At 33.0% G+C, this 26,825-nt stretch overlaps 1 protein-coding gene across 6 annotated transcripts in view; it reads left to right on the top strand.

Annotated features, from left to right (window-relative positions):
• The window catches only part of NR3C2 (nuclear receptor subfamily 3 group C member 2), a 366,275-nt gene that overhangs the window by 252,411 nt on the left and 87,039 nt on the right, over positions 1-26,825 (top strand). For all 6 annotated transcript variants that reach the window (XM_074273690.1, XM_074273691.1, XM_074273687.1 and 3 more), the window contains exon 4: positions 11,877-11,993. In XM_074273690.1, coding sequence (XP_074129791.1) covers positions 11,877-11,993 — 117 coding nt within the window. The remainder of the gene's footprint in view (positions 1-11,876; positions 11,994-26,825) is intronic.

Here is a 26,825-nt window from a genome sequence, read left to right as displayed (position 1 = left end):
ATTTTCTCTAGTCTTATCTATGTATAGCTTTTGAATTACTAGACTGGGCAACTGCCCTGAGAGTTATTCAGCCCCTTTAATGTACCTTTTCCCAGCCTTCATGCCATTGAGGCTGGTTTCAATGGTTTGAAAGATTTAAAGAACAATAGCCTCCTTCAAATGGTTAAGAAATATACTGCAAAGATATCCTCTCTCCTATATTGCTTTTCTTATTTCTGATTCTTATATAATAATCTTATTTTCTGATCATGAAGTATGGGTAGCAAAACTTAATGTCTCCACTAATAGAGGTATCACTGAACAGCACTTTATTTAGGACTGTATTTGACTTAGTCTCTCTACTGCAGTTTATTTAGAACTGTATTTGACTTAGTCTCTCTAATGGGAATAGTTTTGTCTAGGTTCTACCATCCCTTAAAAACTCAATTTCTACCTCATGGATATAGTGAAGCTATTTAAAAATTTGCCTTTTGGAACATGATGACAACTCACTTCAAAATTGCCATTTTTTTCCAAAGGTATTATGATTCAAGGGACAGATAACTAATACATCCACTTGTTACCCTGTGAAAGTGTTTGGTTATTTTCTAACCCTGTCTCTGGGAGATAGGCAATGATTTCTTTCTAGCAGTAGCCTGAGGAAAAGTGGAGTATGTTGTCAGTCTAGAAAATCACCGTGATGCCTGTTTGCTACTCATTTGCTCTTATTCTAGTTGAATCCACTAAAGTTTCATTGTTATATGGAACATGCCCCTCTCTTTCAACTGAGCACAAGCTTTAATTGCTCCTTTCCAAACCAGGAATATTTCTGTTATTGCCCCAATGACCAAACACTTCTTTGTTAGAAGACTAGCCCAACCACATTGGAGAAACTTATCACCATGTTGGCCACAGGGGAATTATTTTTAAGTCACTGCATTCTCAGGGAACATCCCCTGAAGCATAATGGTATTGTCATCTGTTTTGAAGTGGAAAAATTAAAAATTTTATCAGCAAATTAAAAATCCTTTATGTATTAAAATGTATATAAGGCATTGTGCTAAAAGTTGGTAATAGTCTAGTATAGTTGCCATGCTCTTTTAGACTCTTTTAGAGTATTCAGCCACTATTATACCATGATTTCTCTTTAGTGTTATTTGATGTTGACCTTAGTGTATGAACAGAATCAATAGCTTTACTTTGTTTTTAGTAAATTGAAGAAATTGTTACATGGCTTGTCTTTTTTATTCTTCAGTAATACCTTAAGCTTACTATTTAAGGCTTAGAAGTTGCTTTTCTCTCTTCACAATAATTATTTATTAGCACTATGTAGACAGTCTTATCAAGGAGACAAAGATGACGAACTATAAGATCCCCAAGTAAAAAGTAGAGCAATGACTTTAAAATTGGTTAAACCAATTCTCTCATTAAAATGACTGAAATAACAGTTAATTCAAAGTAAACCTCTTAATGATGGAATTAGATAAACAATACTAAATTGCTTTATATTTGCCCATTTTGTGAGTGAAAAAAACCCTGAATCATCTGAAAAATGGTTGGTTCAGTCTCACTGTCTAGACATTACTGGTGTCTGACAAATGTTAGACACCATTATTTTGACAAATGGAATACAGAGCTGGGAAAAACAGGGCTATTTCTGGCCTTACAAGCTGTATTTTGTTTACCCCCATCCTACTTCATATGGTCATGATGTAAAGCATTAATTACAGTGCAATTCTTGCCTTCATATTTCTACAAGTGCAATCAGATCTTCTCACATCATTTCTAGATTTCCTTTGAATTAATTACCTAAATATTTATTGAGTATTTATAGGTATGTATAAGGTATTTAATTGGTATGTCACACTGAAGCCAACAAGGCTTAGTGGTGCCCTTTAGATCTAGTTTAATGTTGGAATAAGTAAGCACAGCTGCTTTCTAAGCTGTTAAACTGAGTCTAATCCAGCCAACACAGTGGCATTGGGAAATTGGAGCAGCTATAAGAATTGGCAGTGAATAAGAGGAAAAAGGAACAGATGAACTGAATTCAACAGAACAAGTAGACAAAAAGTGATTTTAAAACCACCTTGATGTAAAGTTAAGATACCTGTTTAAGATAACATTTTAAGGTTTACAGAACACTCTTCTCACAATCATTCCCACTTTATAAATGATAAAAACTCAGGTTTAGTAATTACCTACAGTAAGGATCTTGTTGGTGTTTTGACCCCCATTCTCCAAAATAACTATGACATCAGGGAGAAGATGCTGGGAAATGCAGGTGAATTGGACTTAAGTGAAAGAGCAAGGTCACCTGCCTCACCTTCCCCTCCAGAGCCAGATATAGATCAGGACAATTTAAGATGCACCTGCATATAGTGGGAGACCTTGGACTTTGCTGCATCCATTCAGTGATTAAGGTTACATAGCAAATGGGGCAAAAAATCTCTTCTTTCCCGTAGTTAAAAAAAAAGAATAAATAAATGAATGAATGAATGAATCTATACTTAGTCTCCCTTCCTACTGTATAATTTGTTAGAATGATTCTGAAAGTTTATAAGGTGGGTATTACTTAACTTCCTGACCAATTCATTCATCTTCCCACAAGATACAATGTGTATTGGTGTGATGAATATTGTTATCTATTCAGTGTTTCAAGCTGTATTGAGAGTAGGAGTTATTGATTCAGATCCTACCTTTGATACTTATTAGTTATATGACTATAGACAAATCACTTAAGTTCTTAGAACCTCAGTTTCTTTATCCATAAAATCTCTATTACCTTCATTATAGGGCTTTTGAGAGGCTCAAATGAGATATTCTATGTATAGTTGCACTTTACAAATTTTAAAAATACTGTACAATTATCAGATTTTCTGACCATTATTTGAGATGGTTGCTATATGGGAGAGCATTTCTTTTTTTTTAATTTATTTTTTATTAATTTTATAATTATAACATTTTTGGACAGTACATATGCATAGGTAATTTTTTACAACATTATCCCTTGTACTCCTTTTTGTTCCAAATTTTTCCCCTCCTTCCCTCCAACCCCTGCCCTAGATGGCAGGCATTATGGGAGAGCATTTCAGTCATCAGACTTTGGGGAAGATAATAATACTATTACCAACGGGCTTGAGGAGAACCCCCATTCTCATTTTTGGATCTTAGGTTATGGTGTTCTACCCATCTAACATGAGTTATTATACATAGAAGCACTATATAAAGGTTAGTTATTATTATAGTTAATTTATTATTCTGTTCCTGCACCCCACAATTAACTAGTACCAAAAGTGAAAACATATCTGCATCAGCACATAGGGAGGTAGGTGACATAATGGATAGTGAATGGGATATAAAATCAGAAAGATCTGAGTTTTTGAATCCTGCTTTAGACTCTTCATTAGCTGTGTGATTCTGGCAAGTGTCAATCTCTCTGTGACTATGTTTCTTAAATGTAAAATGAGGATAATAATAGTACCTACTTCACAGAGTTTTTGTGGAGATCAAATGTAAAGAACTTTGTAAGCTATAAACTATAAAAAATTATATCTATAATTTTCATCCTTCCCTAGCCCTTACATATATTCTGTTTGCAGAAGAAAATCTTTCATTAAGCATATTTAAAAATTAGGCGTAGGAAAAGATTTAAAATTATGTTTCTAAAAGATTTTTAAAATAATTTTCATTTGATTGAAAAGTTATTTTATGCCAGTGAACATATTTACAATTCTTTTTAAGTTAAGTTCTAAATCTTTTCTGTTTCATGGATCACTTTGACATTCTGGCAAAGCCTGTGGACTCTGTTCCAGAATAATGTTTTAAAATATATCTAATAAAATACATAGATTACAAGGGAATCCAATTAAATTGAACATTAGTGAAATATTTTAACCAGCTTTACAGAACCCAGGTAAACAATTTTTTCCCAAGATGATAGATATACAGAAATAGTTGGACAGACGACATGTTATCAGATGTTATGGCCTGATGAAAACTTTAGGTCTGAATGTTTTTTTTTAAGAACATATTTTCAAGGATTCTATGATTTGAGCTCTTTTTCACTGATAGTTGGTATTTTAGCCATTTGAAACATAACACTTTGTTTAAAGTTTAAAATATATCTAAGTATATATATACATAACATATTGTGTGTGTGTATATTTCAATGCTGTAACCTGAGAAGTATTTTAAGGCAAGTAATTTCCTTAATCTGTGACCATCTTTCCTAGCAAAGACCATAGTGCATGCCTCTAAATTTTTTTTCTAAGAGCTTTGTGATTCTTAGTTTCTTATGCAGAGATAAGTATGTATTTCTGCATAGAAAAAAGCTGCCTCTCCCCTCAGATATTAATCCATGTTTCACTTAACCCACCGGGGATTATTTTTTAGACAACTTTGGACTCTTTTAAGACTGTTATTTAATCAGTATAGTATCTTCTTGGTTGTTTTTTTCAGTCCTGAGTCTCAGAACATTGTAGTTAGAAAGGACAATTGAGATTATTTAGGCCCTTATTTTTTAAACAAAGAAATCTAGTCTCAGAGACACCTCTATCTGGTCACTGAGTAACAGAGGCAGTTAGGATTTAGGACATTTGGGGCTGCCATCCTGGGACCAATATCCCTATTACTGCAACTGTTGATGAGCCATGATTTTGTCATTGTTCTTGTTGGTCTCTCATGGTCTAAGCATTTCGTGATAGTTTAATGCGTTACATTTCCTTAATTGTAATGACTTAAATTCTCTTAGATAGCTGAGGTCTTGGTACAGTGACATAGAATGTTCTTAGCACATTAAATGAATGAATACCATTTAATGTTCTGGGACTTAACTGTTTCCACCTGAAAAATTTTCCTTGTTCCTTGATGTTTTTCCTTGTTGCATTCCATAATAAATATTCCCAAGGTTAAATAATACCTGGTGCATCTTGCCTTTGTGAAATACTTTATTTTCCTTGTATTCTTGTATACAAAATGGCTTGTAATATTTAATTATCTTGACTTGCTTTTTCAACTTCAACTTTAGTAATTTAAAAGCTATCAAAATAAACAGTACTACTTCAAAACAACAAGACTATCCATATGAAAATTCCATTTTAGACCACTTGGAAAGAACTTTTGAAAAAATGTCAAATGTTGACTTCTAAAATGAATCTTGTAATCATTAAAAGCCTAAATGATAAAAAAAAATTAGTTTAAAGGCAAGCAATGTATACCTCTGAAGGATGTATTTTTCTTGTCTCAAGCTCACTCGTAAACCTCAGTAGCAGGGATCATTGTTCATTACTTTTATTATGGGCAGACTGGACTAGTTTAAACCGAGCAGAGGAAGTTAATTATCAAATGTTTTAGTTGGCTCTAACAATGAATAACTACTTCTTGTCAGAGACTCACTTACTAGATGTGTAGTGTTCTTGATAAGAGGGGGTGTAGGAGGTGGGTGTTGGGATACAGAAGACGGGAAATTGTCCATCAGAATCTGCACTGCTGAATTCAACAGGACTGCTTTCATTTGTTCCCCAGGTTGTTCGAACCAGTTCAAGAGCAGTTAAACAAGGTTATGTAATTGACATGTGATGTAGCCCAAAATAGTGACTGCAAACATAGGCTGCTGTTGCTGGGCAGTTGTCAACTATTTTTAAAAAAAAATCCTTTAGCAGCACAACAAATGGACTTTTAAAAAATGAAAAGGAAATATGAACTAATTTTTAAAGATTTGAGAAAACTGCATTTCTTGACTCTGAAATCTTTTAGAAGCAAGAATATTTGTGTCATATTTTAATTGTAAACTTGTTTGGTATTTTATGGATTACCTAGTGAAGAGATCCTCCTAAAAAAAACACAACAATTTCAACTTTTTGATTCCTTATAAAAAGTAGAATCCCCCCATCTATATGAATTATGTTGATTTTAGCATGTAACTTATAATGTATGATAAATTTCACAAAATACACAAAATTTAATTAAGATAGCATTAGATTCTAAAACTTTAAATGTGTTAGCATATTTTTCATTTAGCATCTTGCAAAACAGTGATCTGGGGAAATAATTACATTTCACACAATCTAGTAACCATGAAAGTAAGGCTTTAGATGACAGTTGATAAGATATAATGCTTAAAATTCTTTGGCAAGGTTATTCTAGAGGAAAGAAAACAGTAGAGTTATTTTAACAGGAAAAAAAAGACTAGAAAGATGATTTTATATCACCAAATGAGACCTAATGTTTAAAGACCTCCACAATTCCTGGGATCACAACTTTATCCTGGGCCACCAAAGCTCCAAGAACTCCAGTAATAGGGAAATAACTTAGTGATTTTTGATGCCACAAGGACCTGGGTAGTCAATCAATCAATGAGCCAAACCGTATTTATTAAGTTCTTACTATGTGGCAGGCACTGTACTAGATGTTGAGAATAAAATTACTGAGAGAATCCCTGCCTTTAAGGAGCTTTTATTCCACTGCTTTAGGAGATATGCATGAAATTGGAATTTCTGGGCATCAGCTTGAAGACTGAGGACAAAGTTAGGACCTAAATCATACACACTCAGGTTTAGAAGGAACATCAAAGTCTGAAGCAAATTGAGGAAGAATAGTCTTATGATATCTTTAACTTGATCATCTATTTTCTTCTTTCATTGAGATATTTTTAGAAATAAAGGATGCTCAGTGACTCACAAGGCAGCCCATTATACTCTTCAACAGCTCTCATGGTTCAGAAACTTTTCTCCATATTTAGTAGAAATCTCAAGATGAGATTTATACAATTTCCACCTATAGCTCCTTTTTCTGCACTCCAGGATCAAATGTAACAACAACAATCTCGGTTTCTAACTGTACTGATTTTCCTCCTTTCTTCCTCTGGCCTTCTTTCTACTTCTCCCTTTCTAACCGAGGCCTTTCTCTAAGATTCAGTACTTAGCTGTCTCCTCTTTTTTCCGCTATATTTTCTCCCTCAAGATGTTTGGATAGGAATTACAACCATTTGTTGTAGGTATAGGAAAATCTGTATTTGTATCTCTCAGGATTGAGATCTATGTGTGCATGTACATATAGACTTCTAAAGTCCAATAGGTTTTGGGCATGAACATCTATGTTTGTGTGTATATGTGTATCACTAAAGTCCCAGTGTAGTGCCTTATGATGACATAGACATGAGTTCAGGCTTTCAAAAGTGATGTTGTACACATAGAGACTCCGGTCAGTCCTGCCAAGCTGAAAGAGATTCAGCCACAGATTTATGCCTGTCATATAAGAAATATCCTGCCTATGGTTATTAGGAATAATAATAACAATAATTATTAAAATTTATATTTTAATGTGTGGAAAGTTCATGATCTGGAATTATGCTGACAGTTCCTTCTCCAGTCAGGTCCTGCTTTTTTCAAGTACCAGCCAGAAGTATTGAGTGTTTGAGAGAAAGCAAAATATTATGGACATTAGTAGTCTTATAATCAGAGAGACTAGTTGGAAATCCTGGCTTAAACATTTAATTTCTGGGTCATCATGGGCAAATTAGTCAGCCTCCTTTGAGACTGTTCCTTGATCATTAAAATGGAGTTTTATCAGATTTTGTAGTCATAACAGAGGAGGAAGAACATTGCAGGCCTGGGAGACAGCAAGAGATAATGCCCAGAGATGAGAGATGGAGTCGAACAGCCAAGAGGCTATAATTGAATCAGACAATACCTGGTTGGTAGAGGGTCTGTAGGAAGACTAGAAAGAAAGGAGGAGTCTGGCTTATGAAGAGCTCTGAACACCAAACAGAGCATTTTGTATTGTATTCTAACTTATTATTACTAGAGTTTATTGAGTAGATGGGTGGCCTGGTCTTATCTTCACTTTAGGACAATGTCTTTGGTGGTTGAATGGAGGATCTGCTGGGCAGTGAGGATCAAATTTAGTAATTATAATTATTGCCACTGTTGGCTTTACAGTTTGCAAAGTTTGCAAACATTTCATTTGGTCCTTGCAATGGCCATAAGAAGTAAGTTCTTTTTATTTCTATCTTACAAAAGAGGACATTGAGGCAGGCAGAGGTTTATTGACATGTACAAAATCATACAACTCTTAAGACCCAATTTGAACTAGGGTTTTATTGACTCTGGGGCCAGTGCTATACTCACTAAGTCTCACCTAGCTACTTCATTCCTTGATTGTGAAGAAAACACTCTAAGAGATCTTAGAATTATATTTAAATTTGAGTAGTGTATACTGATGAGAGGTAATTAAGAATAATGATAACTTCATCCTTCTTTTCTTTTTCATAAAGAATTAGTTTTAAATAATGTTACAAGTAGAATTTTCTTTAAATTTTTCTGAATGGGAAAAAAGGTAAACTATTTAAATGTTGCACTGCTCATTATTTTATTCTAAACAGTTATTCCTTTTTTTTTAAATTGTTATTATTTCTTATATTTCCACAGGACAGTCATATTCTTTAGACTTCCCTTTCCTTATGTTTTTTCCAGCAGTTTTAGGTAAAGCAACTATTCTCACTGAGCAAAATATCTTGGTCCCAAGCATTGGGTGTTCTGAGGGATGTATTACTTTTTCAGTTATATATCCTCTTCTTCCTCTAGTGTCTGCCTTAGCTTCTTCAGAAAGTACCAAAGCCCTTACCTTAGAACCTGTAGGAAGCCCTTTTATTTTGTCCCCTTGGAGTTTTGTCAGTCATTTGATAAATATTTAGTACTTCTAGGTGCCAGGCACTGTACTAAGCACTGGGATTACAAAAAGAAACAAAAGACAGTGTCTGTCCTCAGGGAACTTAGAATCTAAGGGAGGGAGACAACATGTAAGTAAATATACCCAAAGTAAACTATATATAGGACAAATAGGAAATAGTAGATGAAGGCACTGGAATTAAGGATTGGGAAAGCTGCCTGTAAAAGGTGGCATTTTAGTTGGGACTGAAAGGAAGCCATGGAGGGAAGTCACTGATTGGAGCACAGAGGAGGGAGAGCATCACACACTTGGAGCACAGCCTAAGAAAATGCCCAGAACTGAGAGATGGAGTATCTTGTTTGTAAAATAACCAAGAGGCCAGTGTCACTAATCAGACAGTACTTGGCAGGGGAAGTAATCTCTAAGAATACTAGATATGTAGGAGACAGGTTTAATGAAAGGCTTTGATTTTATGTTTTATTCTGAAAGTAATTGGGAGCCACTGGAGTTTCTTGAATAGAGGGCTAGTATGTACAGATTTGTACTTTATGACAATCTTTTTGGTGATTGAATGGAGGATCTGTTGAGGGTGGGAAGAGACTTAAGCATATAGACTATGACCACTACCCAAGTAAGCTATTTCAAAAAATTTGGTATGAGGTAATGATATCCTTCACAAGAGTAGTGACAGAAGCAGAAGAAGAAAAGGGAAGACATTTGAGAGATGTTGCAAGATGAAATCCACAGGCCATGGCAACAGATTGGATATGGGGAGTAAGAGATAGTCTAAGAAAAATTGCAATGAAACTCTGATTACAGATTTGGCCCCTCTGTATTCATAAATGAGATCGCTTATCTTATCTTGTAGACTCAAACCATTGGCCAAATATAAGAAGAAACCAGAAACTGTGTATGAATCTATACAGTTTTATCAGAATCACTATATCGCCACTGAAAATACATTCCCTGCTCAGGGTAGATGAGCAGTATCTTAAAAAAAACAAAACAACGCCCCAATTGTTATAATCAAAATACACTATATTAAATGGACTACATGTATGTACATATGTCACAATTTTCACATTTTTGCATCAATAAAGAAATAAAATAAATAATCTTCATATTATGGTAAGAGTTTCTATCACCAAAAGCTTGCATTGGCCACCCAGCCATCTGGATGTCTGTCTGTAGCTCTTGTCATTTGAGGAAAAGAATAAACTAACAACAAAATTGGAATTGAATGAGATAAAATTTTGAAGGATGATCAAGTGAGAATCATGAAGGAAGAAGTATATTATCTTCTACTCTATATTTTCTCTTCCCCCACCTTTCTCCACATGCCTCCTTCACCTCTTGTATTGGGGGGGAGGGGGAAGAAATCCCCTCAGTACTATTATCTATTCTGGAAAGGATGTGATTTTCAATACTCTTTACCTCCAGTCCCCTATACATGTAGCCTCACCTGTTAGAATGTAAGCTTCTTGATATTAGAGATTGTCTTATTTTTGTATTGTTATACCAAGCAAGGATTGCATTTTAAGTACATAGCAGGGTTTCACAATTTAAGACAAGTCAAGAAGCATTTATTAGCTGTATAATATGGGTAGGCACTATGTGAAATAGGAAAACAAATATAAGAAAGAAAGAATTCTTGCTTTCAGGGAGCTTACTTTCTAGTGGGTGAAGATTTTTTACATAAAAGAAAGCTGAAAATGGGAATAGGAAAAAGGCAAGGCATAGTAGAGAAAGTCCTGTGGAGATGAATTAACAGAGTAGCGAGGGGAGAAATAAATGTTTTCTCATTTATTCACTGGTCCCTTCAGATGCTGTTATACGAACATCAGCTAAACCCAAGAGTCATGTGCAACAGGTATAAGTAAAAGGCCATGAAAAACTCAGTTGGAGAAAAGTTCATAAGAAAATACATAGTTGATTGCAAGCTCAATAGAAACCAGCAGTTTAATCTATCAAAATAGTTGGGTGATAATCCCATTCTAATCATAACTTAGAATGCCATATTTTAATGATGACAAGTTTGAATAACAGCAGAGTAAGGAGGCTTGTAGGAATATCATATGATTCATCAGTGATTGAAAATACTGAGAATGTTTAACCTGTAGAAGTAAAGATTTAAGGAGTGCATATATTTGAATAGCTGAAGGAGTAAAACTTGTTCTGTAAAGATATGGAGAGATATAGAGAGCAAAATGAATTAGATAGTCCTGAGGTCTTCCAGCTCTAAAATTCTGTGCTTTTTTTTTTCCTTTTAAATTTTAGACTCCTAATTCAGTTCTTATAGCTTCTGTGGCTTGGCTTGTCCTTGTAATATCTAATATTACTGTGTTAAAATTTTACACTTTATCTTGTAGGTCCTTGACACAAAGTTTCAGCTCTTAAGTCAGATGGAAAATCCTTCGGACTTCAGTGGCAAAGCAGATGTTAATGGGTCTTTGTTAATGTCATTTCCACTGATTCAATATAATTTTTTGATGTTTAATTATTTAATTGAGTTGGAAGTATTACTATTCCCAAAGCTTTCAGGTTTAGGATCCTAGGCTGTGTCCACTGAGTTTTGAAGGAAGATGGTGGGGGTCAAGGTCGGTGCTGAAATTTGACTTCTCTGGTAGATACTGTGTCCTGTTACATAAGGAAACTCAAACCCAGACTGGTTAGTTAGTAGGTTGTAGAGTGAGAGTTTGGACCCATGTCTTTTGCTCCCCCCCACACACACTATAGTTTCCACTGCCTCATGTTGCATCTCAATTCTACAAATTTAAAGTTTTTTAAAATATTTGCATAAAATAGATGCACATGCATATTACATATGTAATATGGTTGGACCTTTGGAGGTAGGTTTTTGTTATGTACATTTTATAGATAAGGAAACTGAAGCAGATAGGAGTCCTTGCCCAGGGTAACAGAACTAATAAGTGTCTGAACCTGGATTTCAACTCAGGTATTCCTTTGTCTTAAGAACTAGTGCTCTGGCTCCTGGGTCACCAAAGCTGCCTTGAAGATCACATTATTGAAGAAATAGCCATATTGATACCATCCTTATGTTTTTGCTTCTACTTATTTTAGAAAGGAATTGAAATAATATCTAATGGAAAGGAGTTTTTACAATTTGAATTCATTTAAATTGATTTCTGAGTGAAAGTGGGAATCATTTTCAGTTGACTTAATGGAAATGTTTAACAAATTTTTTCATGATCTTTTTTTTTTTAATTCAGGGCAACACAATTACTTATGTGCTGGAAGAAATGATTGTATCATTGACAAAATTCGAAGGAAGAATTGTCCTGCCTGCAGACTTCAGAAATGTCTACAAGCTGGAATGAATTTAGGTGGTGAGTATTAACAGTTGTACATTTCAGTATTAATAAGAAAAATGATTAATAATGATCTAGAGCTTCACATTTAAGGTGCAAAAACAATACACAAAGATTAAATAATCCTTTTTAAATTCTCAGTCATTTTGGGGAAATAGATGTTTTTATGTGTTTTTTTTAACATGTGTAGAGTGAAAGTTTAGTAGAAATGATTGACAGTTTTAAGATCTGTTTGGCACAGTGACATTACCAGTGTTTATAATATGAACAGTAAGCCTATTTTTTGAACTCATATGGTCTAAATTAAGCTAGTAAGTTTTTTTTAAAGTACACACACATATATTACTTGTAGAAATGCAAACATATATATAGCACAAGACCTCTGCAATACTTAAAACACATTTTAAGATTTTTTTTTCAAATTGTATCAATGGCAGCTGTAAGGTTCAGGTACTGTTAGCTAAAACTGGACTTTAGATTAGTGTTTGATTTAAAATTCATATAATTTGATGTTGGTTGCTGTACGTGGCTTAGGTTTTGTGGTTTGGGTAATAGGTTTTACTAGAAAGGGTTTCATTTGATGCTGTGATTAAAAGTGAAGAGTGGGAAATGAGCTACATAGAAATTAATTTCTGAGAAAGTATTTTTCTCATATATATATTAGAGTCTGCCCACTTTTAATTCAAGCACTTACTAGATAGGGGGCTTTTTATTTTTTTAAAAAAAATTATTAAAAACCTATTTAGAGCTTAATGGGGGCTTTAAATATTATCTATTACTAATCTGCTCATTTTGAAGATGGGAGTTAAAAGATGGAGCTTATGAAAGTTAAGAGTTACTCTTTGGTAACAAAGACAAAAATTAGACTTAATGTGAAGGTGATAAAATATATCATTGTGATTTTTCTAATCCATTTATTCTAAACTTATTTATTAAGCACATCATTTTGTTTGGAATGAATTCTTCTAAGTCTGAAATCCAGGCACACAAAAGAGAATACTTCTTGTCATCAAGAAATTTAGATATACTATTTTATAGATATAAATAAATTTAAGAGAACGCATGTAAGGAAATATAAGTAAATTCCAAGAGAGAGAGAGAGAAATACTAAAAGCTATAGGATTCAAGAAAGACCATATAAAAAATGGTGCCTAAGCTGGATAACAAGGAATGCTAAGAAGCAGGGGTGAGGTGGGGTGACACATCAAGGGGCAAGGTCTACGAAAGCCCAGAGCTCAAAATGTTGACTTCAGAGAACAATTTAGCAAGTAAATTACTAAGTTAAAAAAGTAAATTTGGGCAGAAACTTTGGTGACAACAGCACGGCATACTTTAGTCATTCAACATCCTAGGGGAAAAAAAAATCTCAATTGTAATTTTTCTCATACTAGTATAGATTAAAATCTATAGATTTTAGATATAATATATATTTTTATATAATTATTTTTTCCTTCTTATCTATGACGTTTTTGTATATAAGCTTCCTTAAATCCTTCATAGAAAAAAATATCCAATGCACTGGATAGTCTGCCTTGACAGTAGGTAGACCGCAACATCTGGAATCAGAAAGACAAGTTCAGATACTTCCTCAGACATTTACCAACTGTGGGCTCTCTTTAATTTCTGTCCATCTCTTTATCCATAAAATTGGGATAATAATCACATTCACCTCTCAGGGCTGTTATAACAATAAGATAATATTTGTAAAGTCTTTAAACTTATTATTAAGATAATAGAAATTGCTATTGCTATTCTTAAAGTTGTTATTTGTATATTACTTCCTTGATCTTATTTTGTGATCAGCCCACCTCCTTTTCATGTCAGTTGTTATGTCTTTATGTTAGTTCCAGTAACCAAATCTTAGTTAGTTAAATGTAACAACAACAATAACAACAAAATAAATAGCGTTTATTTATAATTTACTATGTGCCAGGCATTATGCTAGGCACTTTAAAAATAAATATTATCTTGTAGCCATCATTTAGTCCATCTGGAAGATAGTTTTTATTGTCCTTGCTTTACAGTTGAGGAAGTGAGTTTCAGAAAGCATATAAATTCAAAGCTTCCGGACTTCAGGCACAGAATTCTCATGTTCCACTTAGCTGCTTCCATTTTGTACCTACTTGTATCCATCATGTATCCTTTCTTGCAATTTGGGTCTTTTGTTATTTTTATTCTTCTGAAATTTTGATGGTTCATGTTTTGCAGTTATATAGTATTACCAGGGGAATATTGGCAATAGATTGATAGATAAATGCATGGATGGATGAATGAATGATAGCTAGGAACCACTTAATATCATAGAAAGCAATTTCTCAAATGCAATTCAACCTTTCTTCTTGCTGTTTAATTTTGAGGGGTCTGTAAAAGATGCCTATACCAGCAGACTAAATAAATGGTCTGACTTTCTATCTGCATGCTATAGTTTGAACCAGAAATGCCATACTCTTGATCTACATAGTCCACAAAATTCCCATGTGAGGCCTGAACCAGATTAAAATGTTATTGGAACATGTTTATCTATGTCTTGTATTTTTATTGATGCTGTTAATAAGTTAATTTGAGTCTAAGTGAATATGTGACCCTCAGGGATTAATTTTTATTTGAGTTTGATACCCCTTGTCTGGGCTATAGACAATTCTTCATTTCTTGATTTTTCCCTATACACATATACACAAACATAGCCATAGCCACACACATATACACGCATACACATACATACATGCATATATACATACATAGACATGTACATATATACACACATATGTCAGCCTATATATGTGTCTATGTATGTGTGTATATATTTACATATATATGCATATATGTATATATGTTGTGTCTATATTATATATGTGTATATATAAATATACATACTATCCTGATTTCTTGAGTGATCACAGATTTCATTTAATATGCTCTTTTATATTCAGTTCTATAAAATATCTAAAAATATTTGCTTTGTTCCCATGAACATGAATTATTCTGAGTTTTTAAAATGAGAGAATATTTGGAATACTCTTTTTAAAAGACATGTCTTTATTATGGGTCATATCAGCCTATTTAAACTTCATATTATATACAGAAATTATTTAGAAATTGAAAATAGGAGTAACAATTCTATTGTGATGTTGCAGTGTTTTCTAGTGTAGTGTCTATGGTAATAAAATTCAGACATGCTGAAAACCTATTTCTCCTTTGCCTATTGCTTAGGTTGATGACAGTAATTCAATAATATGCTTGTGTTGGTGAACGTGTAATTTTAAAAATATTTTATAGAAAGCTTTTGGTACATTTTGTTACTTCACTTTTATTATTTTTAATTTGTGCTTGGAGGACAAAAATTGCTGAAAGTAGTGAAATAAAGTTAATTTTTTAATATGAAGTATTTGACAGTTTTGTTTTTTTAAAAATGTAGATTAAATTTCCCTTCTAATCCCATGAATATTGCTTCACAGTCTCTACATTAGCCTAGGCAGAGATTTCCTCTTGAAATATTTGCTTTGGTCTGGCTCATATCATCCTTGGTTATAGGCCATAGATGGGAAATGAGTATTTTATTTTAAATGGCTTTTCTTAGTGGTCCAAGATAGAGGACAAAATAAATATAAAGCTTTCTTTTCTGAGCTTGAAGTGGTTAAGACATTGAAGTGCTATTCTCATCAATGTCTTCACTGACCACTGCACTCTTGCCTTCCAACCTAAAACATATTCTTCTTAACAATCTACCACCTTGATTCTGATGAGTGAGGAAGAATTAAGCAGAGAAAAAAGAAAGGCATATTATATTATGAAGCTTTTTAATAAATATATACATATGTTACATAATATATTTGTATAAATAAACAATAAACATGTGACTCCTCAGGTGAATGTTTTAATGCATAAAACAAAATACTTTTTTGTGGTAGCTCAGAATTGGAAATTGAGAGTATGCCTATTAATTGAGAAATGGCAGAAAAAGTTGTGGTATATGATTGTAATGGAATGGTATTGTGCTATAAGAAATGATGAGCAGGCAAATTTCAGAAAAAACTTCAATCATCTTAGATAAACTCATGCAGAGTGAATTGAGCGAAACTAATAACAATAAACAAAACCAAAAACAATATTGTTTGCTGATCAACAGTGAATGAGTTAGCTATTCTCAGCAGTACCAAGACAATTCAATTCAATTCATGATGAAAAATGCTGTCCAGTTTCAGAAAAAGAACTGATGAATAAATATACTACTTTTTTTTCCCTTTCTATCTTTCTGTTTTACTGTTCTTTCACAAAATGACTAATAGGGAAATATGTTTTAAAGTTCACAGACCCCAGGTTAAGAACTCCTGCCTTTAAGTGACATTGGACCTATGAAAATTTTATGTAATCTAACTTAAGAAGTCTTATCTAATAAAGTGAAGCATTGTATTTTCACATGCAAAAGCTCTCCAACCTTATAAGGCAGGTTATAATGAACTACAAGTATTCAAATGAAACTATAAGTGTTGCCCAAAATTAGTTCTTTTCTTCTCACTGCTTTTGTTTATAATTTTCCATATTCTAGAATTTCCCTTTCTACCTTCCCCCAATTCCTATTGATTCTTTAAAGCCTGACTCAAATTCCTATCTACTTCATGTACAGTTCCCTGATCTTTCCTGTAGTGGCAAAAACATCTTCCCCCTCCCTCTTTAGGGAAGGGAAAGGAGGGCATTTATAATGTTTTAGGCACTTTAAGTTCTTTTATAAATATTCTTTCATCTAATCCTTAGACTCAACATATTAATTTATACTCTTCTAACATGCTCATCATGTATTATTTTTTATGGTTACCTTTATAAATATCTTCCTGTTGGAGTATAACCTCTTTGAGGGTAGGCCATATGTCTTATCTCTGCTAGGATAAAACTAAATGCATGACACATTAATAAGTATTTTAAATATATTTTTGAATAAATGAATCAATGGCTTACCTCTTAAGAGACTCATAAACAATTGTTCTTAGAATTAAATATGTGAAATATTCAGCAGGGACGAAAGAATAAAAGTATCATAAGCAAAGCAGTGAATTGAAAAGAAATGTATTAATTGAAGTACCTCTGTATTGGCCTGAAATTTTTGGTGTGGCAAGTTTTTACCCCCCCCCCAAAAAAATCCTTCTTATAAAGGAAAGCATAGGTTGGTCCCTAAAGAAAAATATCATTTAATGATGAAAAGCCTGTCAAAGACATGTTTTTTTCTTATCTTAAAATTCACTTAAGGAAATCCTTCAGTAGTCTGTGGTATCTGTGGGTGTTTAAAAAACCCAAATGTAGTGATTTTTGTGAATAAGTCCCCATTCTTTAGTTAGTTTCCTCTTTCCTAACCCCACCCTCAAGCCTGTGGGCTTAAAATAAATAAAATCTCAGAGTAGTCATGCTTAAATAGCATCTAGGATAGAGAGCACAAAATAGAAAATAGAACTTTTATACAGAACTAGAAAACTTTATGCTTTCAGTTTCCAAATGCACAATTGGAAAAATTGAATGTCACATTGATACGAATCAAACATATTGCTTCAACATTTGATATACATAAAAAATGTGAATTAAAGTTCTATTTAAGCATTAACAAAGGACAACCTGTAGTGACTTTCCATGTGATTTGTAATGTGACTTTCTGGAAAGCTTTACATTGACAAGATAGTCAAGTGTAACATCAGAAAGACAATTGTGGTTTTAAATCATGAGAGAGGTTTCAAGGATCAGGACTTTTGGTTTTTGGTTTTTTGGGGGTTTTTTTATTCTTTTAAATAGTGTAGACTCGTTTCCAATATTATTTTAAGATCTGAAAATAATGCAAAATGACAGAAACTAATCATGCAAATTAGTAGTCATTTATTTACCAGAAGCGTCTTCAATGACTGAAATTCAATCCCTGTTATGTCACCTTCCAGTTCTTTGTCTTCATTCAAGCTTTAAGCTCAGTTGTCACTTCCTCTGTGAAGCCTTCCCTAGGTCCCACATTTGTTAATATTTCCCCTGCTTCATTTTTTCTTGTTTTTTATTTATCCAAATACATACTGTTCCCCTTTGAATCAAAGCTAGCCTCATGTTTGAGGTAATCCAATAGGAATGTGAGATCCAAGAGGTTTGTTTTGTGGTTTTTTTTTTTCCTATTCCTTTATCTTTATCTTGTCTCTCTCTGTGTAGGTCTCTGGTTCTCTGTCTCTCTCTGTCTCTCTCTCTATATGTATACACACTTTGTGTGTGTGTGTGTGTGTGTGTGTGTGTGTGTGTGTGTGTGTGTGTGTGTGTATATACTTTGTATGTGTACATATGATTTCTGCTTTCTATATATGTACATATGAATAAAACAGCTTGTTTTAAATCATTTTTGAAAGTTTCTTCCAATTTTTTTTTCCTGTTTACAGTCCTATTTTCATCCTTGAAAGCTCAAGTTGACTTTGTTGGGCTGCTAATTTAAGATTTCTTTAGCCAGGTTTTGCTCTTCACTGTTTCTCTTAGTTTTATCTATGAGATGATATTATTTATTGTCTTCCATCATCCTTGTAGATAATATTTTATAAATGAGTTTATATTCTGATCTAATGTTACCCTTGGCAGCCATCTCTGTTTGGCTAGTATGTAAGATGTTTAGTGACTAAGGCATGTTCTACGTTCAGTGTTGTAGCAATTAATTTATCTTGATTAAACTTCTTATGAAATTAATGTTGATGTTTGTCATTTCTCTTGGCCATTTCTCAATTTTGACTTTCAGTTACCTCTTTAGATAATTAAAAGTTAGTTTGACTCAATTCCTTGCCTTTATTGTTCCTTATTGTTACTATTCTTGCTAACTGCCTTTTAAAAAATAATTTACTTCTGCTAATCAGAGTTTAAGAAAAAGGGATCTACAGAATATCAATATCTTTTTTTTATTTAGAATTTTTTCCACAGCATATATGCATGAGTAATTGTTTTTATAATATTATCCCTTGTATTCATTTTTCCAAATTATCCCCCCCTCCCTCTACTCCCTCCCCTAGATGACAGGCAATCCCATACATTTTACGTATGTTACAATATAACCTAGATACAATATATGTGTGTAAATACCATTTTCTTGTTGCACATTAATTATTAGCTTCCAAAGGTATAAGTAACCTGGGTAGATAGACAGTAGTGCTAACAATTTACATTCACTTCCCAGTGTTCCTTCTCTGGGTGTAGTTATTTCTGTCCATCGTTGATCAACTGGAAGTGAGTTGGATCTTCTTTATGTTGAAGATTTCCACTTCCATCAGAATACATCCTCATACAGTATTGTTGTTGAAGTGTACAGCGATCTTCTGGTTCTGTTCATTTCACTCAGCATCAGTTGATGTAAGTCTCTCCAAGCCTCTCTGTATTCCTCTTGCTGGTCATTTCTTACAGAGCAATAATATTCCATAACCTTCATATACCACAATTTACCCAACCATTCTCCAATTGATGGACATCCATTCATCTTCCAGTTTCTAGCTACTACAAAAAGAGCTGCCACAAACATTTTGACACATACAGGTCCCTTTCCCCTTTTTAGTATTTCTTTGGGATATAAGCCCAATAGCAGCACTGCTGGATCAAAGGGTATGCCCAGTTTGACAACTTTTTGGGCATAGTTCCAAATTGCTCTCCAGAATGGCTGGATTCTTTCACAACTCCACTAGCAATGTATTAGTGTCCCAGTTTTCCCACATCTGCTCCAACTTTCATCATTATTTGTTCCTGTCATCTTAGCCAATCTGACAGGTGTGTGGTGGTATCTCAGAGTTGTCTTAATTTGCACAGAATATCAATATCTACTGATCTATATGTTTATATCCCCTGGGTATAGAATCTTTGAGAATCATCTAGATAAAAATCAAAGATATCCTGGATATTAGTAGAGAAGAATTTCACTAGAGATAGTAAATAATGGGCATCTTGACTATTTCACATTATCAAAAAAAATATTGAAAGCATAAAAGCCCCCTGTATTTTGGTCTGTTGACTGTGAAAAAGCATTTGACTTATTTCAGCAAAATGCTGTCTTACAAGCTCTTTTATTAGAAGTTGTCTTCTAAATGGACAAAGATAGATGGATCTATCCATCAAATCATTGAAAGGAATTCCCAAGTTCATGCAATGACATCCATTTGAGTATTTCCCCAGCACTTAGCAGATTTTTACATTGATGTCTAATACATTTATGGAATTGAGAGTATAGGTCTTGAAGCAAATTTACATATCATTTATTATAATTCCTTCATTTGTCATATGTGGAAACTTGGGTCAAAAGTGATTAGCAACTTGACTAAAGTCTTCTAAAAGCCAGGTTTCCTAAGGATTGTAATTAAGAAATGCTTGTGAATCTGAAAGGATATGAAGAAAATGCTAAGTCTGGAATCAACTATGAAATCAGTTTGTTAGAAATAAGTAAGCTAATTAGGCAGGTTCTGGTTATTGGTATCACTCATTTGATAGGCACTCATTGCCCAGGCTTATGTTCTAGAGCAGCACCAGCAAATTCCATGCTTATTTTCTCAGATCCCAAAGATTGGAAAATGGGAGGTGGGGTTCAGTATACCTTCATGTTCTAGAACCTTTATCATACAGTTGTGGATTGAGTTATCTTCCCCCTTTTTTTCATTCTGTGTGCTAATGTGGGTGACCTTGTGGTATGTACTAGTGATCTGCAGAAATAATAATGAGAAAAAATTACTCTAACTGTTAGAGTCTTTATTCTCATAGTAGTGGGCCCATCCTCTCCATATTTTACTCCTAATCCAATGTCGCTTTTTTTAAAAGGCTTGTTGTTGCTGTCTGTAGCATTTTTTGCAAGTTTTGTCTTATCCCAAACTTGACATTTCCTTAGCAGTTTGAAAATAATTGTGGATTCAACATATAAGAATCTGAACTCAGCAAAAGATGCTCTATATAACCCTTTAAATTCCCCCTCCCTTTCTTTATCAAAATAATTTGAAATTATGTCATCAGCAAAATCAGCTTCTCTGTTTAGGACTTGGGCTACATTATCATACCTGTCTTTTTCTCCAAATTTGTGATCTTTTCTCCTAAAGCCTAGAGTGCACACATCAACCCATGCCTGATATATCTCTCTTAATATAAATTCTAAGCCACCAGAGCCAATTTCTCCCAAGGTTGCTGTTTTATCAGTTTGAACTACCACTTCCTCTTTGTTGGTCAGGTCAGCAATTTCCTACAAAGTGTTCTCTGTCTTATGAAAAATGAAATTATTAGCAGGGCTCTGTCCATTGTCTTTTCTTAGAACATCCTTTAGGGGTTGCCCCAGGAAAATCCTCTGAATTAACTTCATAGAACTACCATAATTAGGTTTAAGGTGGAAGGGCAGGGCAGGGCAGGGAAGGAAGGCCACTAATGTCTAGAATTTTTAAATATCTGTTCAAGATTTATTTAAGAAAAAGTTCTTTTTTATACTTGGTTTTTTAACCATCTTTCTTATTTCTCAAATTGGTCTAATTTGCAATTGAAAAAAAAAATAGTCCCCAGTTTCATCTCTTCCATTTAAATTTAGACCATAAAATAGATTGCATTAGGAAATTAAACAGAATAAATGTAAATACTAATGAGAAATTAAACATTAATTAGCTTAGGAAATTGGCATATGATTGTATGCTCACTTATTTTTACTTTAAAATTTAAAAAGGCTCGCCCACTTAGTTGAAAAGCATTGACTCTTTTCAGGAGGCTTTTTATATTCTCATCTTCAAGAAGTGAATGTGATATGTGGAGAGTAGAAAGAACTCCGGAATAGCTGAGTTGCACTCTGTTGCCTTAAGAAGTCACTTTTCTCATCTGTAATAGAGAGACAAATATTTACTTGGATTATCATATGGGTCTCTGGTGAGAATGAAATGCCAATGCATTTAAAAACTTGAAAACTGGAAAATATTATATAGATAAAAAGTATTATCTTCATTAGAACTTATTGAGCACATATGTAAAATACAAGAAAGAATACTTATCCTGAAAATGCATTTTAACTAATTATAAAAGATTTCAAGCCTTCGGAACTATTTCGTTGATCACTCCTAAACTATTCAATTTCTCTTCTGGTTTGGTCTATCAGTTTTATATCTTCCTAGCACATTAGATTAGAAAGCCCCTGTTTTTGACAGCCTGAGAAAGTTGGCAAAGTACATGAACTATGAATCCTCAGTATTCCTCAGGTTCAAAACATTACCAGACCAGTTTTCTCATCATACATTTCTTTGATGACATTTTTATTCCTCTTTAAGTCTGTAATTCATTGTAATATATCACAATATATTCACACTCACCCTGTACCATATAAGTGATGCTCATTTTCAGTTCTTTGGATTCCATAGTGTTTCAAGTATTGTATCTATTCTCTCACATGTGAATAGTATTAATATTAAAAAGTGTTTTCTTTGTTTCTAAGAGAAACTTGTGGTCATTAAAAAAAACATTGCATTTTCCATAAGTAATCCAGGCCAGTCTCCTTGCCTTCCTTTTGGGGGGGGTGGGGAGGAGGGGGGAATGAGTCCCCAACAGATACTACTCAAGTATTTTAAGGAAAACCCAAAAATATTCAGTTGTGTCCTTTAATTCACTTCATTGTTTATAGAATTAAGAAAAAGGAATAATTTCCTATCTTTTTATTATTTGCCAGTGAAATTGATTGAACTATTAAATCTCTGCTTTAATCATTTATTGGAATGATATTTTTAGAGCAATACCACTATCAATCTAGACTTATACTTGTTTTAGGCTTTTCATTTTTTTTATTTTAGGATTTTGGATTTTAAAGTTTAATTGCTTGTTTGGCACCACAGTATTTATGTTCATTATCTTCAGTTGGTAGTTAGCATCTTGTATTTATTGTTCTAAATTCCAGGTGTAAGGCTTTCATTTTTTTATTCCCCAAAGGAATTTTTATTGGAATTAATTTAAACTGTTAATGAAAAAGAGATGAAAAATATTGAGTATATTTGTTATTTGCAATATTGTTCTATGGTTGGTTAAAGTTGACAAAAATTAGAATGGGAATATCTTAAGTATTAAGTATTTTAAAGGTGCTCAAAGAAACACTGAATAACCATGTAATTGTAGGAGATGTTTCCAAAGGGATTCCTGTTTTCATTCTGAATTGAACTAGATGATCCTGTGGTTTCTTCCAACCCTAAAATTTTCAAATTTCAGAAATTGCAGTATTTAATCTCTGGATTTTTAAAATCTAATCTAATAAAAACCAAACTCATTTGAAGGAATGCCAAATAGAGTACTTTCAGCAAACACAGTAGAATATAATCTTTTCTATTTGTGTATAATTGAAAAAGTCTCACCAGAGTCAGTCAAATCACTCTTCACTATTTTAATAATAGTGATTGTTCATATGTTTAAATTAATTGGAACAGAAAAGCCAGTTAAGGAGGAGGAGTTACCTGCATGGGAAGAGGAGGTGGGGTACCAAAGAATGGGCTGATGGTGATTTACTTTCTCTACCTGTTATGGATCCAGAGCTTCCTTCTTCACTAAGAAAGTAAAAAAAAAAAAAAAAAAGAGAGGAAAAAAAAAGTCAATAACTGCATCTTTATATGAATTAGAACGTTTTTAATAACATCAATTATAAACCATTAGACACTTGATTTCACTGCACAATGTGAGAATGAATAAATACAGAAAGATAAATTGTGGAAACATCTCCCAGGTCCTTGTGGAAAACTGGCTGCTGACAGAATCTGTATCATTTCTTGAGTTAGTGCTAAAAATTCTTTTCATGTTGCACATTCATTTAAAATACTGTCAGAAGTCAGTTTCTATTGGGATTGATGAAAGTTCACAGACTGCTTGATATTAAAAATAGAAATGGTCAAATCACAGTGTCATTTTCACTACTTTTCCTGAAATACCAAATGAGGAAATAATCCTTATGCATTTAGTAATTTTTCATTCAAATTCCTTATCCAGAAAAGTTTCATTTTGATTTTAAGAGGAAACCACTAATTAGCATGTGGTATATAGTTCCTTATGGGGGAGGAGTATCCTAGAAAGCTGTTATAAGCTAATGTATTCTACATTTTCATTCCCAACCTACACATCTTTATAAATTTGTCCTTAGAAATTAGTTTTTATTTGACACTCATGAATCATCCCCCAAACTCACCAGCTTTAAATGTCATTATAAGTAATGACTTTAAATATAACTGAAAAGCATTGCGGTTTTTATTGTGATCCGTTACAACTAATAAAATATTTTAAATGTTCCAAATGTCTTAGGGACACAAAGTATCAAAGATAAAGATGTAATCTATGTCTTCAAGGAGTTTATAGTCATTCATTGCTATTCTTCTATTGAGTTTATATATATAAAAACTCAAAATATAAAGAATTTCAAAGTAAAAATAACTTAAAAAAAATAACTTCATATTTGTCTACTCCACTCAATATTTATAGATAACCCCTTCTGTGATAAAGACTGCATAAGGTTGGATTATACAAAAAATATGATGAAGGTGAAATTTAATAGAAGTAAGAACTTTAGAAATATATTTTTTTCTTTTTTAAGCTTTTTATTTTCAAAACATATGCATAAATAATATAAAATTATTTTGATTAAGCTTTGAAAAGTGCTTTCATCAGAAAGAAAGTAATGATATGAAATGATACATATAATGGGAACTCACATTATAGATGAGGATACTGAGGCCCAGAAAGGTGAAGTAAATTTTTCATAGTCTTTCAATTATGTGTTCTGATCCAAGGGAAAGTTAGAGAAAGTATAGCTGTAGTTCAGAACCATTAAAAAGGAACATTCTTAATCCCATTCTTCTACATTTTAGGTAATCTACCTTTATTCCATCTTTTAATTTTGTTTTCTTTTATAATCCCCCTGTTCTCTAAAATTTGTGTTTTTCTTATGATTAATGCCTCCTTAAATCTTTCTGCTCTAGTCATCCCCATCTCTCTTCTCCCTGCTTTTGTCTTTTTCTCTGTTTAATTTAATACTATACTATGTGTGTGCTCAACTTTGGTTTAAATAAATTATCTAATTCAGATGATTCATATTTATTTTTCCCTCTTAACCTCTTTCTTCCATATTTATGTAGTAAGATAGTAATCTTAATTCCCCTTCTCTTTTTTCTTCCTTTAAATATTGCTTTTTCTTTCCCTTATTTCTCTTGAAAATATAAAAATGGCACTTTCCCAAGCTTTGCAATAATTTTTTTTCCTTTATGATGCTCAAAAAGAGGATTCTGAGGGGAAGATCATTTCTTTTCTCCTTTTATCATCATAAACACTCTTCCAATTGCTCAAATGTATTTAGCTTTATAGATTTCTTTTGACTCCTTTTTATATTTGGAACATATTTATTCAGCTCTGGTGTCTTCACTAGGAATATTTATAAATCATCTATTTTATTTAATCTTTGTTACTTCCCCCACATCCCCACCCCTAATAAAATTATCCTCACTTTTGTCAGGTGAGAAATGGCTAGTTGTAATCTATTCCAAGCTATCCTTTCTTTTATAGTAATTGAATCTAAATCTTGTATGATCCTGATTCTTCTTGAAACTTTAACTTTTTTCCCCTGGTTAATTGTTTTTATTTGATTAGGAAGCTCTAGAGTTTGAGTTTGACACTCCTGTCAGTTTTTTTAGAGTTACTTTCAGACTTGTAGATTCTATTCTTACTTTGCCCTTTAGTTCTAATAATTCATACAAGTTTCATTTTTTTTCCTTCAAAGACAGAAGCTAGCATTGTCTCAGATTAGAGATTATCTCTCCAAATCTGTTTTCTAAATCAACTACTAATTGTAGGCATACCTTATATATAATTCATTTTTAGCATTTGAATTAATCTAGTATCTCTTGGTGCATCAGAGAATCATTTCTCTCTCCTTAATCCCATTTAATATTCCAAAAATCTGTTTGCATGTAAGTAAGGTTTTGCATGCCCTGTATTAAGTTATTTACTCTTTTTCCAAGTCTTTCTTATGGTGGTTCCATTTTCTTTCCCAAGCTTTATTTCTAGACCTCTAATTTCAAACATATTGTAAAACTCTTACCTTGTTCTTTGAAGCTATATCATTTGTGGTATTATTTTCATGAATTTTTGATCATGAATTTAAATAATGTGAAGTTTTTCTTGTATTCATTTTTTTCATCTTGAATTGGAACCCTTTGTCAAGGCTAGACTATATGTTCTTTTGAGAAGACTGGTGGGTTTATTTTTTTGGTCCCCTTTGGAACCTCTAGAATGACTCCAGCCGATGCTTATGCATTGAGGTTTATTATCACCATCTTGGTGTGAGCCCTGAAGGTTACTAATCTTCAATTCAAGATCAAAGCAATGTAGCATCTAGTTTCAGGCATCTTTGGCTTGTCTCTATTCCAAAGCTCTGATATATAGCTTTATGATAAGTGTACCTTGATTCTACTGTTTCTGCAAGGCTTGTATGTTCTGAAGCCTGGATCCAAGATTTTCTCTCTGGCCCCTTTCCTGGTATCTACAGGCTTCTGTAATTTTTGCATGAAACTGAATTTTAAAGCATGCATTTGCTTTCTAATAGACTTAGGATGTAGAACTATGGAGACTAAATGTGGATTAAAGCATCATATTTTCACCTTTGTCTCTTTGTTTTTCTTTCTTGTGGTTGTTTCCCCATGTTTTGGTCTTTTACCATACAACATGACAAATATAGAAGTATGTTTAAAAGGATCATACATAGTTAACCTTTATCAGATTATTTGCTGTCTTGAGTGGAGTTAGGGAAAGAGGCAGATCTAGAATGCAAAGTCTTACAAAGAAGAATGTTGAAAATTATCTTTACCTGTATTTGGAAAAATAAAATACAGTTGAAAA

The sequence above is a fragment of the Sminthopsis crassicaudata genome, chromosome 6 (assembly GCF_048593235.1).
Source record: "Sminthopsis crassicaudata isolate SCR6 chromosome 6, ASM4859323v1, whole genome shotgun sequence".
NCBI classification, from domain to species: domain Eukaryota; kingdom Metazoa; phylum Chordata; class Mammalia; order Dasyuromorphia; family Dasyuridae; genus Sminthopsis; species Sminthopsis crassicaudata.
The sequence above is the reverse complement of the archived record's forward strand: the minus strand, read 5'-3'. Positions and strand labels throughout refer to the sequence as shown.